This window comes from Colobus angolensis, unplaced genomic scaffold (assembly GCF_000951035.1).
Source record: "Colobus angolensis palliatus isolate OR3802 unplaced genomic scaffold, Cang.pa_1.0 Scaffold35, whole genome shotgun sequence".
Lineage (NCBI taxonomy): Eukaryota > Metazoa > Chordata > Mammalia > Primates > Cercopithecidae > Colobus > Colobus angolensis.
Window position 1 is genome coordinate 3,564,531 of NW_012116821.1, and position 14,297 is coordinate 3,578,827.

General features: G+C 49.6%; 1 protein-coding gene across 2 annotated transcripts in view; it reads left to right on the top strand.

Moving 5' to 3' along the window:
- Positions 1-14,297, top strand: part of SYNJ2 (synaptojanin 2) — an 86,132-nt gene that overhangs the window by 15,059 nt on the left and 56,776 nt on the right. For both annotated transcript variants that reach the window (XM_011952759.1, XM_011952758.1), the window contains exons 3-5: positions 49-203; positions 4,590-4,815; positions 14,088-14,171. In XM_011952759.1, the coding sequence (XP_011808149.1) occupies positions 14,097-14,171 (75 nt within the window). In that variant the 5' untranslated portion in view covers positions 49-203; positions 4,590-4,815; positions 14,088-14,096. The remainder of the gene's footprint in view (positions 1-48; positions 204-4,589; positions 4,816-14,087; positions 14,172-14,297) is intronic.

Genomic DNA, 14,297 nt, shown 5'->3' on the forward strand with positions numbered 1-14,297 from the left:
GAAATCTACAAAATCACCGCCACCGACTTTTACCCTCTTCAGGAAGAGGCCAAGGAGGAGGAACGCCTCATAGCTCTGAAGAAAATCCTCAGCTCGGGGGTGTTCTATTTCTCGTGGCCCAATGACGGGTCTCACTTTGACTTGACTGTCCGCACGCAGAAGCAGGGGGACGACAGCTCTGACTGGGGGAACTCCTTCTTCTGGTGAGGCCCTGGGTCCCCTGCAGAGGGTGGGTCCTGGTTGGCACCTGAGGCCTTGACCTCTACTTGCACCACCCCCGAGTTATGGGGCACCCCTGGAGAGTTAGGACCTAGGCCTGCTCTCAGCACAATGAGAGGAAAGCTAACCCTGAACTCACCACCACCCCGACCCCTGGCCTCAGGGAATGTGTTCAATGTAGATTTGGAAAAGAAACCTGGGTCAGGCATGGTGGCTCATGCCTGTAATCCCAGCACTTTGGGAGGCTGAGGCAGGTGGATCACTTGAAGTAAGGAGTTTGACACAAGCCTGGCCCACATGGTGAAACCCCATCTCTACTAAAAATTTTAAAAAAAAAATGAGCTGGGCGTGGTTGTGGGTGCCTGTAATCCCAGATACTTGGGAGGCTGAGGCAGGAGAATCGCTTAAACCCAGGAAGTAGAGGTTGCGGTGAGCCAAGATGGTGCTACTACACTCCACCCTGGGCGACACAGCAAGATTCTTTCTCAAAAAACAAAAGAAACAGACAAAAGAAAACCTGTTCCATAAGTAAAAAAACCTAAGAGCCGACGTCTGCCGAGTGCTTCCTCAGTCCCGGGTGCCGAGCTCTGTGCTTCTGCCTGGATTCACTCAGTCTTCTCAGTTATGGTTACCTCCAGTGTGTAGCTGTTTATGGCTGATGTTTATAAAATACTGTGTTCGGGTCACCATGCTAAGATCTCTCTGCTGGTAATAACTCATCCTTATAATAAAAACCTTTATAATAATTATGCAGAGGCTCTATTACCCCATTTTACAGATAGAGAGACTGAGGCATGAATAGTCGAGGGAATTTTGCCAAACTCCACACACTTAGTAAGTAGCAGAGCCAGGATTTGAACCCAGGCATTCTGGCTCCTGGTCCCAAGCTGGTAATTACAACACTAAACCAATCCCATCAACGGGAAAACTGAGTCACCCTGCCCAAGGGGACTTGTAGCAATGCACTAAGACTAGTCCTGGAGCCCAGGTGAAGGTGGCTGAATTTCTGTATGTTTAAGATCTCCTGGTGCTTTTCATTCCACAGCAGGACAGAGATAAGACTGGGACAACCCTGTAAATATGTAAATTATCTGTTGCCCTTTCTGGACATAATGCTCCTTCTGTCAGATTCACACTGATGCCTAGAGATGCTAGGAAGAAGCAAAAGTGAGGAAAGTCCTGCCATGGGAGTGGTTCCAATGAACCTCATTTAATGTAATGTTTTAGAATCCAGTGTCTGCCTTTTGAAGCTATATCAGTTTTCCCAGCTCTGAGACGGGACTCCTGAGGTTTACTTCTAACCTGTTTGTGCCTCTCTCCCTTTGCCAGAGGCATCCATAAGTTTTCATCTGGCTTTGGTGCTTTGGATGCCGCACAAGTGAATTCCTGACTTCTGGGAGAAGGGGACCCTCCCCACATCCCTGTGTCCATCCCAACGCTCCCCACCCCCACATCCTCTTTGGTTCTCTGGTATTGTGGATATTTGGAACCAGTAATGTGCTCAGACTTCAAAATGCATGTGAATCAAGGCAGGGCGTGGTAGCTCACACCTGCAGTCCCAGCACTTTGGGAGGCCGAGGCAATTGGATCACCTGAGGTCAGCAGTTCAAGACCAGCCTGGCCAACATGGTGAAACCCCATCTCTACTAAAGATACAAAAAAATCTTTACAGGCGGTGGTGCGCGCCTGTAATCCCAGCTACTCGGGAGGCTGAGGCAGGAGAATCGCTTGAACCCAGGAGGCTGAGATTGCAGTGAGCCGAGGTCGCACCTTTGCACTCCAGCCTGGGCTACAGGGCGAGACTCCGCTCAAAATAAATAAATAAACAAACAAACAAACACTCCAGCTTGGGCTGGAGGGCTACAGGGTGAGGCTCCATTTCAAAATAAATAAATAAAATAAAATAAATAATAAAATCGTGAATCTCCTGTTGATCTCGTTAAAAATGCAGATTCTGGGATAGCAGGTCTGGGCTGGGCCTAGGATTCTGCATTTCTAATACGCTTCCAGTGCTGCTTGTCTGCAGACCGCAGGGTGATTAGCAGCCTCCGCGATGGCATTTCTGTGAATCGCTAGTTCCATTGTGCAGGGCCATGCATGTGCCCCGGAACTGTTACGTGTTCCCCTAAAGGTGGCCAAGCTTAGGCACAGAGGGGCTGTGTATTATGAGGTATCTTTTTGTGGACGCCATGAAACTATTTTAAACCAGAACTGTCAGGTGAGCAGAGGGGAGAGCTCTCAGCAGCAGTGAGGGTCCTTGGAACCCGTAGGGGATCCTTGGCAGATCTGAATTGCACCAGCACTTTTGCAAATTCTCTTCCCTTTGCCAGCTCTGGCTGAAGGTGTGAGGGGTGCTAACAAAGTGAGGCAAAGGGGATTCACGAGGTGGGGGCTGAGAGGAGCTTGGGAAGAAGGAGCCCCATGGTGTCCCTTTCTGAAGGGAGATGAGGAAGTCGCCAGCCTCCTCAGCTGTAACACACTGGGGCGTGGTGTTTGCGCTCAGGGTGGAGCCCCCAGAACTGACCACAACTGAGTCACCACAGGCAGCATGGTCCTGGGCTTGATCGCCTAAACCCCCACTATTGTGGCGCAGTGTCTGAGATCTGGAGACCCACAGCAGGAGTCAGATGGGGTCAACGCTGAGCGTGGCTGGCACGTAAGGGAGAGTGAGCAGGAGGGTGAAGTCATCTTTCTGGGCTCGTAATTGATCACACTGACAGTTGCTTCCCAGTACAATCAGGTCCTGGGAGGAAACTCTTTGGGGGTCCTGAATATGAGCCATCCTCCCTCCAGAGGGCCAGGCAGTGTCACTAGAAACAGGGCTGATTTAAGGGTTGTCCCCTTGGCAAAAGGTTTCTTCTCCTGAGCCCTGGTGATAGTGGCCATAGCTGTGTAACTGGCAGACTCTGGAATATTCTGGAGGTTTTGCCTTGATGCCACATGAAGATTTAATATACGTGTTTCAGAAGCTGGCTTATCATCTGAATTTGAGAGAGTGATTTGGAAGAGGGACATACGGTTTTGTACAGCAATGCTTCCTAATCATCTTTTTTCAAGCAGAGGAGCACTGTGGCCGTGCGACCTCAAAAGGGGTCAGACGCGGGCTTGCTCCCTGTAGGGATGCATGTGGCTTTGGTCACAGTTGGGGAGGCTGACCTGAGAGCAGGAAGCTTGGAGAAGCCCCCTAGGACCCATCAGAGCTCACAGCACAGATTTCCAGCAATGAGAAAATGCTGCTGCTGTCTTTGAGGAAGGCTCAAGGGCAGGAATTGTGTTGCCTTTTTTAAACAAGTAGGGCACTGTGATCTAGATTCACTCAGTGCCCTGTAAGAGGGCATCTCCTGGAGATGGGTCCCCCTCCCTGGGAGGGAGTACGAGCCCTCGGAATGGTACCACTCAGGTCCCCTGGGTGCTGGAGCAAGGGGGCCAAGCCAGTCTCAGGGATGAGAGAATAATGCGGCCGCTTGCCAGTGCAAATGGTAACGTGGGGCTCCATCGAGAAAGGCTCAGGGTGAAGAGCACGGGCTCCAAGCTCCATGACCCACTGGCTGGCTTTGTGGCCTTAGACAAGCACTTTACTTCTCTGTGCCTCAGCTTCTTTATCTGTAAAAGGGGGTCACTGATGATACCTTTCATACAGGGTCACTTCAAGGGTGACATGAGTTAATCCACCCCAAAGTACATAGAATGGGACTCAGTGCACAGGATAAATGTTGGCTGTCACCCTGTCATTATCATCATGGACTCCAGAGCCTAGAACAATCCACTAGGCATGGAGAGGGAATACTTGAACTTTCATTACATTTTATTTTCCTCGGATCTTTTTTTAATTTATTTTGGATTGCTTTGTAGTGCTCCCATCATATTCATCTCACGGTGCATGTGTGTGTATATGTGGATAATTTAACTGTTCCCATATTTAATACAATTTTAATCACTTATTTATCATGATGATTTAATAACAAAAGATGATTAAAGGTTTACCCATGGGGCCTGCAATGAAAACTGTAGGGCCCACAGAGCTAACCAGAGGCCCCTTTGTGATTCCCTGAAAAGTACACGTTGGCTCTCTCTCCAACTTTACTTCCATTTAGCGACAGTGACGACCTGGTAGTAGCTTTGGGAAAGGACTCCCTGGCCATCGTCCTGTACATGACACAGTGGTCCTGCTATTTGGGATCTCTTTGAAGCACATGAGCTTCCCAGATCTGTACAGCCCAAGTTCAGAGTCCACTGGGGAGCAGCATGCGTTTGCTGACCCAGAATGCTGCACCGTGCGCCCCCCAGTTCCTCAGCCACACTCGCTGTCCAGGCAGCATGTACTGGAGGATGTCAGGTGACCGGAATTGGTGTGGGGCTGTGTTTTGCAGGAACCAGCTGTTGCACGTGCCCTTGAGGCAGCACCAGGTGAGCTGCTGTGACTGGCTGCTAAAGACCATCTGCGGAGTGGTGACCATCCGCACTGTGTATGCCTCCCACAAGCAGGCCAAGGCCTGCCTCATCTCTCGCGTTAGCTGTGAGCACACAGGCGCTCGCTTCCACACCCGTGGCGTCAACGACGATGGCCATGTGTCCAACTTCGTGGAGACAGAGCAGGTGAGTGTCCAGGCCCATCTGTGGCACCAGATGGTTCAGAGTGGCTGCAGCTCTTGCACGGCGCTTTCCACTTAGGGCAGAAGAGGCCCTGGCGTATTTACAGTGGTCTCTGATCAGGCTCCCTCCTATAAGTAGAGAACAGCACGTGTAATTGGACTCTGCATGAAAATGTGACCTCTGGTTTGCATGGTGTATCCTTTCTGATTCACATCTCATGCTGGGAATGTGCTGCTTAGCCAAGGTATTTTTAACTAAAGGGAACCGGGAACTTTTGGCATGGTCATGAAAGGTGGGCAGTTATTCCAAGGGCATCTGACAGATGAACCAATAGGGTTTGAAAATTCTTGTAGGACAAAAATAATTAGATCAATACAATGGGGGATGAAAGAAGAAACCATTATTTTTTATTCTAAATCAACTGAAGCTTCTCCTGGAAGCCAGTATTAGCACCCTAGAGTTGTGAAATCTGCTTGTTAAGCAGCCGCTCCCATCCGCTCCCCTAGAATATAGCCATCTGCTTAGTTTCTCCTGAAGTTTTTTCTAAATTCTGTTCTCATTCCCAGAGATGCTGTCTTACAACTTTTTAATTTTTGGTCTAACTTGCAATCTGTAAGATAAGGCCACCATGTGGAATACCAGTGGCGTAAGCCGTAAGAAAGGAAAGCCCTGGAAGGCACATGTACAATACTCCTGCCAGGGCAAGCTCAGTGCCCTGTGTTTACTGAGTGAAGGTGTGGCTTTGCGTCCCTTCTTACTGCTGCTGCTTTGAGAGGAACACCTTACACGGACTTTGGCCACTTTAATCCAGCATAAGTTTGAGCACCTGCCTTTACTGTGTGGGACTTTCTGCCTGCTCCAGTGTTCAGAGGGTGGGTATGGAGATGGGAGGAGGCTCCTCTTGGAGTCCTCACTCGGAGGAACATCGGAGCAGGGGCCCTAACATGGGCAGCAGCTGCAATTACTTGCCTGTAATTCTGCTCATAATGTCTGCACTGTGGATATCAATGAGGCTGTTACATAAATATCTAGTTAAAAATGAGATTGCTTTTGGCATCTTCGTCATGAAGTCTTTGACTGTTCCTATGTCTAGAATGGTATTGCCTAGATCATCTTCCAGGGTTTTTATAGTTTTGGGTTTTACATTCAAGTCTTTAACCCATCTTGACTTGATTTTTGTATATGGTGTAAGGAAGGGGTCCAGTTTCAGTCTTCCACATATGGCTAGCCAGTTATCCAAGCACGATTTATTGAATAGGGAATCCTTTCCCCGTTGCTTGTTTTTGTCAGGTTGGTTGAAGATCAGATGGTTGTAGGTGTATGGCCTTATTTCTGGGTTGTCTATTCTGTTTCATTGGTCTATGTGTCTGTTTTAGTACCAGTACCATGCTGCTTTGGTTACTATAGCCCTGTAGTATAGTTTGAAGTCAAGAGGTGTGACACCTCCAGCTTTGTTCTTTTTTCTTAGGATTCTCTTGGCTATTTGGGCTCTTTTTTGGTTCCATATGAATTTTAAAATAGTTTTTTCTAGTTCTATGAAGAATATCACTGGTAGTTTAATAGGAATAGCTTTGAATCCATAAATTGCTTTGGGCATTATGGCCATTTTAATTATATTGATTCTTCTTACCCATGAGCATGGAATGTTTTTCCATTTGTGTCATCTCCAATTTCTTTGAGCAGTGTTTTGTAATTCTCATTGTAGAGATCTTTCACCTCCCTCATCAGCTGTATTGCTAGGTATTTTATTCTTCTCATGGCAATTGTGAATGGGATTGTGTTCCTGATTTAGCTCTCTTCTTGACTGTTGTTGGTGTATTGATTTTGTATCCTGAGACTTTACTGAAGCTGTTTATCGGGTTAAGGAGCTTTTGGGCTGAGACTATGGTGTTTTCTAGATATAGAATCATGTTGTCTGCAAACAGGGATAGTTTGGTTCCTCTCTTCCTATTGTGATACCATTTATTTCTTTCTCTTGCCTGATTGCCCTGGTCAAAACTTCTACTACTATTAATATGTTAAATAGGAGTGGTGAGAGAGGGCATCCTTGTCCTGCGCTGGTTTTCAGCTTTTGCCCATTCAGTATGATGTTGGCTGTGGGTTTGTCATAGATGGCTCTTATTATTTTGAGGATTGTGGATCTAATCAAACTAAAGAGCTTCTGCACAGCTGAAGAAACTATCAACAGAGTGACAGACAACCTACAGAAAGGGAGAAAATTTTTGCAAACTATGCATCTGACAAAGGTCTAACACCCAGCATCTATAAGGAACTTCAACAAATTTCCAAGGAAAAAAAAACATTAAAAACTGGGCAAAGGACATAAACAGACACTTTTCAAAAGAAGGCACACACGCGGCCAGCAATCATGGAAAAAAGCTTAACGTCACTGATCATTAGGGAAATGAGAATCAAAACCACAATGAGATACCCCCTCACACAAGTCAAATGGCTATTATTTGACTTGTGTGAATATTATTTGACTTACGTGAAATGAGATACCTCCTCACACAATAATGGCTATTATTAAAAAGTCGATATCAGATGCTGGCAAGGTTGCAGAGAAAAAGGAATGCTTACACACTGTTGGTGGGAGTGTAAATTAGTTCCACCATTGTGCAAAACAGTGTGGTGATTCCTCAGAGACCTGTTCACAATAGCAGACCTGGAATCAACCTGAATGTCCATCAGTGATAGACTGGATAAAGAAAATGTGCTGCGTATACAGCATGGAATACTATGCAGTCATAAAAAAGAAATGAGATCATGTCCTTTGCAGCAACATGGATGCAGCTGGAGGCCATTACCCTAAGCAAACTAAGGCAGGAGCAGAAAACCAAACACTGCATGTTCTTACAAGTGGGAGCTAAATGATAAGAACACACGGATACAAAGAGGGGAATAACACACACTGGGGCCTATCAGAGGGTGGAGGATGGAGGGTGGGAGGAGGGAGAGTATCAGGAAAAATAACTAATGGGTGCTACTAGGCTTAATACCTGGGTGACAAAATAACCTGTACAACAAACTCACATGACATGAGTTTACCTGTATAACAAACCTTCACATGTACCCCTGAACTTAAAATAAAAGTTAAATTTTTAAAAAGAGGAGAGAGAGAGAAGCTGTGGCCCCAGCCGGGTGGTTTTCTCTTTTCTGGCTGATGTCTGCATGGGGGGAGTCCCTTCCCTGCCCCACTTCGTTACCACTTTCCTTTTATTTTTAACTTTTATTTAAAATACTGGTTTTGGATTTCAACCCGTATTTTAAGACTTGGGGTCTCATTTATTGCATCTCATCAAGTAAGTCCCTGGGAACCACTGTCCTTTAGCATCACTGTCCTTCCTAAAGCACTGGACATTCTAACACGGAAAATGAAAGCAAACTGCATGAGTGTCCTGGGACTGCCCGTAATAAAGTACCCCAAACTGGGTGGCTGAAAACAGCACACTTATTCTCTCCCAGTTCTGGAGACTGGAAGTCTGCAATCCAGGTGTCGGCAGGGCCGCTGTCTCTTCGAAGGCCCCCGGGGAGGACCCTTCCGAGCACTGCCCCCAGCTCCTGGTGGTCCCTGGCAAGCATCTCTCCATCTCTGCCTCCGTCTTCATGTGTCCTCCTCCGCCTGTGTCTCTCCAGGACTCCAGTCGTACTGGATCAGAGACCCACCCTACTCCAGCTGTCCTCATCTTAACCCGTTACTTCTGCAAAGACCCTATTTCCAAACAAGTTCTGAAGTCCTAGGAGTTGGGACTTCACCATGTGGTTTTTGGAAGGGGCACAGCTCACCTTAGGACGCGGATGCCAGCTCCTGTTAGAGGACTGTGCTTTACAGGCAGTGCCTGTGGCCTGGTGAGAACTCTCGCTGCAATCTTTGCTTTCTCACTTTTACAGACCAGCAAGCCCTGCCACAGACCAGGCTGGGCCTTGGCTCTGGCCACTTCGTGTCGCGTGCCTGCTGACTGGCGTTTGTCTCCTGTGTTGCCAGCTTGCTTGTTAGAGCTCAGAGGCAGGGATCTTGTGCCCACATCTCCTGAATCTCCCACCTAGGGCAGCCTGGCAAGGCCGTAGAGCTATGAACAGCCTGCCCTTCCAGCTCCTGGGGTACAGCCCGATGCTGCTGACATTGCCTCCACCTCCCTTGTCGGGGCTGGGGAGGGATTTCTTGACTCCCATAAGTCTTTGTGGGCTTCCTAGTGTGTGGTTTTTGTCCCTTTTCGTCCTCTGGGCTAGACAGGGCTGCTGTCCATGAAGTCCCCACCCAGCCTCACTCCCAGGAGCAGCAGTGATTGACAGACAGCTGGGCACCACCACCTGCCACTCACCCATGGGTGCAGCAGCTGCGGACGCTGCCCCCGCCCCACCTAGAGAGCATAACTTAACCCATGGTGACTTTGTTAACAAGAGACGCATAGCGGGGCCCTGGGAAGGTGGCCCTGCACCCACAGTAGCTCTTGGTTGGGTGCTTATGTTTCAGGCTGTGCTGATGAGCCTGGAGGTGCCCGGGCTGGCCCATCCATCGGAGACCCCGGACAGCCTGGCTACCCAGGAAGGGGAGCCATCACTTCCCAGCGCTGAGTCCAGGGTTGTCCGGATGGGCCTTCAGCAAAGCCTGACTGAGCCTGCCAGGTCCCAGGCTCTGCTCACGGGCAGGTGGGCACAGGGGGCAGTGGTGGTATAACGGGCACAGCAGGAGTGGGACAGGTGAAGCTGGCCCTGGCAGGCGCTGCTGCCCTTCCAGGTGATACTTGTGATAGGCGGTGTTCAGCTAGTGACCCCTGCCTGGAGGGCGAGGGGAAGCACAGCAGAGCCAGGGCAGGGAGAAGTGTGTGCTGCACGCAGCCCAGGCAGGAGGGGCATGGAGCAGAAAGAAACACAGGTGAACTGGAGGAGCAGAGAGGGTTCATGCTTCCTGCACACATGGGACCAGGACACGGGCCTGGTGGGGGGTGAGCATTCCTCCAAGCCAAACAACACAGGTGTGACAGCCCCTTTTCTAAAACATTATGGCGGCAGGAGGAGCAGAGATGGCTGCAGGGAAGTGACTGTTCCCCAAAAGCAAGAAACTCATGTTGCCTCACTTGTATATGCCAAGGGAACCCCTCGCTTCCTGTCTCTGGAGTCACTGAATATTTTTATGTCACTTTATAGCAGTACAGATGCTTAGGTTGATCTAAGTTCGTTTTTAAAACACAAGACACGTCTTTAAGTGGAACGCATAGTTAGTATGCTCCTGTGAAGCGGCAGCCCCGCTACCCTCCCTGGCTCTGCGGCCGCCTGCTAAGGACGGTTCTTCTAGGATGAGTTGGGAGAGTGGAGCAAGGCTGGGCCTGCAGGTCCTCGCTGAGCTCAGGAAAGCAGCCCCGTGAGGATCGGGCTGCCTGGTCTGCAGGGGAATCTGCCTGGGACCCTGTTGAGATTCACCTATTTCAGATGCCAGTGATTTGCTGGGATTCTGGAGAGGTCCCTCAGGGGAGCCTGGCACATCCTACCCCCTTGAGTTTGCAAAGTCACAGCAGAGGGCCTGGATTGGGAACATGTCATGAGCCCTCCATATGCATCTCGCAGCTTTGCTTATGGTACAGGAGCAGACTGATGTTTCTGAAGATCTTTACCATGCTCCTATGGACAGACTTGGGTAGACTCATTCTGGTAGCACAGTGTGGCCTCCCCATCCACCTGACAGCTGAGGAAGTGGCAGGCTCTGCGTCTCGGTGGCCTCGCCCCAGGGTGCAGGGAGCAACTTTGAGGAAATGAGTGCTGAGCCTCCAGTAGGAAGGACTGTGCTGGGGAGGCAGGTCAGCCCCTTGTGGTGCCGCCCGCAGGTGACACTGGCCTGGGGCCCCTGCAGAGGAAACAGGATCCCCCAGCCGGGCCTACTGGCCATTTGAAAGTGGAGCGTGCGCACAGGCGGCTGTGTGGTCATCATCTGGCAAACAAATGGTGGGACTGGACCAGGAGCAGACTGGCTCCCTGTGGTGGAGACTCTTGGCAGGTGGATCAGCTTCTCAGGAATTAATTCTCAGGGAGCCAGAAAAGGGGGGGCCCTGTGGCACCCTCCGCTTTTGCTTTGGTTTAACATGTTTCTTAGGAGGAATAAATAATTAATCTTCCTTCTCCAAGGCAGGCTGTGTGTGTGTGTGCACGGGTTGTATGTGCACAGTGTGTGCGTGGTATGTGCATTTATGTGTTGTACATGTGTATGTCATATGCGTTTGTGTATGCTTGTGTGTGGCGTGTGTGCCTTGTGTTTGTTGTTTGTCATGTGTATGTGTGCAGTGTGTACATTTGTGTGTTGTATACACACGTGTGTGGGTGGTGCATGTGTTGTGTGTGTGCACGCACAGATGTTGTGTGCATGTGTAGATAGCATCTCAGCCTCCTTGGGAGGAAGCCTTGAGTCTTTTTGGCTCTGCTGAGTCATAGCTGGTGGGCTTGCTCTGCAGTGCTGACTCACCACGCAGAAAAACAAGACCAAAAAGTCCCCTCAGTCTATTAAAAAAAAAAAAGATGTAAGATAAATATTTGGCTATTCAAGATAAGGCCACTGACTCATTCAGGGAGGTTAGGATGACTGCGTGTCCTCCCAGGAATGCAGACTTGGAGATAATTGGTTTGCAGACACTGTATCTGAAAGTAGAAGGTCAGCAGAAAGCCTTTCAGATAGAAGGTATATGCACACCTGTGAGTTTTCCTGCCTCGTCCCTCTCTTTTTATGGCCATTAGGTTTCTGTTCCCACTGCTTTGGAAGCGTCACTCAGGGTCGCCCTCCGGCTGCTCAGTCTGGGGTCTAGGCACTGGCCTGGCCTCATCACAGCACTGGCATGGGCCTCCGTCTTTTCCTTATGTGGCCCCACTGCTCTTCCTGGTCTCCCTCCCACGTCTTGTCTGTTCCTTCTTGGATCCCTCCTTCCTCCCAGGGCCCAAACTCTCTCCGATGCCAGCAGGTGCCCTTGTGCCTACTCATAGCGTCAGTGCCTCTGGGGAAGAGAAAACAGCTTCGTTTTTGAGTGGCTACTCTGCTGGGACTACGCCCCCTCACTTACTCCTCAGAGCTCATCCCTTCTCTGTGCTCAAGGTGACATGAACTTCCTGTAGAGAGAGGGAAACTGAGGCTGAGGATGGCTAAGTAATGTGCCCAGGGCCACCCTGCTGGGCAAATGGCGGTTTGCAAAGTGGCAGTCAGACCCAACTTGTGCTAATACCAGAGCCTACTTTCTCTCCTGCTTCCACTCTGTCCTGCCTCCCCACCCCAAGAGCCCTCTGTCAAAATGGCATCTGTGAGGTGAGACATCACTTCTTCACTGGTGTAAAAAATTGTTCACCCAGAATGGAAACGGATTACTTGCATTTGAAGGTCTAGTTATGCCCATCGCCTTGGGAACAAAGAAGGCAGTCCTGGTGATAGGATGGGGTGCAGATGTCACCTGCTTCCCTGTGGAGGACGGGGTGGAAAAACTTTCTTCTTGCTCCAGTGTGGGCAGGGAGGGGCATACAGAGCACTGATGACCCTCGGTGTTTTCAGAAGCTGGTTCTGGGCCATTCTCAGCTTGGGAGGAGCCTGGTCTGATGCTGAAAGTGGCATTGTTGGCACACGGCAGTCAGAGTGAAGGGAGACATTCCTCAGTGTAAATAGATCGTGGGCATTGGTTTTTATTGTTGTTTGGTGTTTTTTGGATCTCGCTCTCTTGCCCCAGCTGAAGTGCAGTGGTGCAATCATAGCTCACTGCAGCCTCGTCCTCCTAGGCTCAAGTGATCTTGCCTCAGTCTCCTGAGTAGCTGGGACTACAGGTATATTCCACCATACCCAGCTAACTTTTTAAAAATTGTTTTTGTAGAGAAAAATTGTTTTTTCTCACTTTATTACCCAGGCTGGTCTTGAACTTTTGGGCTCAAGCCAGCTTCCCACCTTGGCCTCCCAAAGTGGTGGGAGTATAGGCGTAAGCCACCGTGCCTGGCCTGGATATTGTTAAACGCTGTCTTTACATACAAATGTTGGCCTAGTTGGTTTCTTTTCCAGGAACCTGGGCCTATGCAGGGCACACACGCCGGTCAATTGTGTATACCTAATTTCATGGTAGCCAACTATATCTGCAGGTGTTCAAGCAACCTGCTATTTTATTCTGTTTTGTTAGTGGAAGAATGGAGTGTAACAACTTTGCTGGTACTCAATACCTGGAAACAGACAGCAAGTTCTTAATGCATGCTTTTTCCCTTTGGAGATTAAAGCATAGAATTCTAGTTTGACAATGTAGATACCAGGCTCCTGTTATTCCTGTGGTCCAGGCAAACAGTGGCTCTAATTTTCAGGTCCTCCACTGCAGAATGACTCATTCCTGTGTGATCTGAGCGTGATCTCGCCTGTATGGAAAGCTACCCTGTAAGGGAGCAGGCCGGTGAGGAAAGGCAAGGACCACAGCAGCGCCCAGGCCACCCTGCCAGACCAGGCTAGAGTTGCACAGATAAAGGCCCCGCATCTGATAAGTGCCGCCGCCTGCCCCTGCTGGCGCTCAGGATCGTACTTCTTGTCCTTTTAAAACTCCCTTGCACTCCAGCGTCATTGGAGGCCTGCAGGCACACTCTGAAATAGCTGTACGTGTGGGTGGGGAGGAGATAGATGTCTTAAAGTGTAAGGATCATTTGTTTCTCTGCAGGTGCTGTCACACTGGAAGCTTGTGGAAACCGTGTCATGTGTGTTAACTGAGTGGTGTTTTAAGAACACAGTGGGGCAGGGCCAGGAGCAAGTATGAGGTCAAGTTGAGTCTTGTATTGTCAAGTACAAGACTGGCTAGCACAGTCAGCGAGGTCTTTTGGCTATCACTGGTGCATTTTATTTCATTCAGTCCTTTTCTCATAGCTCTCTGCTGCTTAGCTGTTTGCCAAGGTGAAAATAGAGGGCTCTAAGGAAGGTTACATTCCAGAGCACATCAGCTTCTATTCATACAGGGGGTGGCAGGGGGCTGTTGCTGAGATTTTCAGGGTGGTGATAAGGTTGTGCCCTAGAAGTGTGAATTCCTGGAGACCCTGGGAGGCCCCAACCCCCAGCAGACCCCCTCCTCAGAGGCTGGTGGACAGCCAGTATACCTACCCAGCACCTGGCCAGAGGTCAGGGCGCACTGCCAGCCATGCCGGCTGGGGGAGCAGAGGACGCCAGAGTCCACCGTCCGCCCTTCATTCTGGCTGGTGTCGGGTCACAGGCGGCCGGATCCCGTTACCCAGCCCAGGACATTCGGTTTCATTGAAGAATACCTTTCCCTTTCTGTTTTCTTGTGCCACAGACGATTTACATGGACGATGGAGTGTCATCTTTTGTCCAGATCAGAGGCTCCGTTCCGCTGTTCTGGGAGCAGCCAGGGCTTCAGGTAGGTCATGAAAAAACTTAAATGTCCCCTTGTGATGTTGTCCGCCCTGCCCTTCCCTTCAACAACTGGGGAAGATTTCTTTTAACATGTTCCTTTCATGGCGTAGTTTCCAGTCTTTTTCCTTAG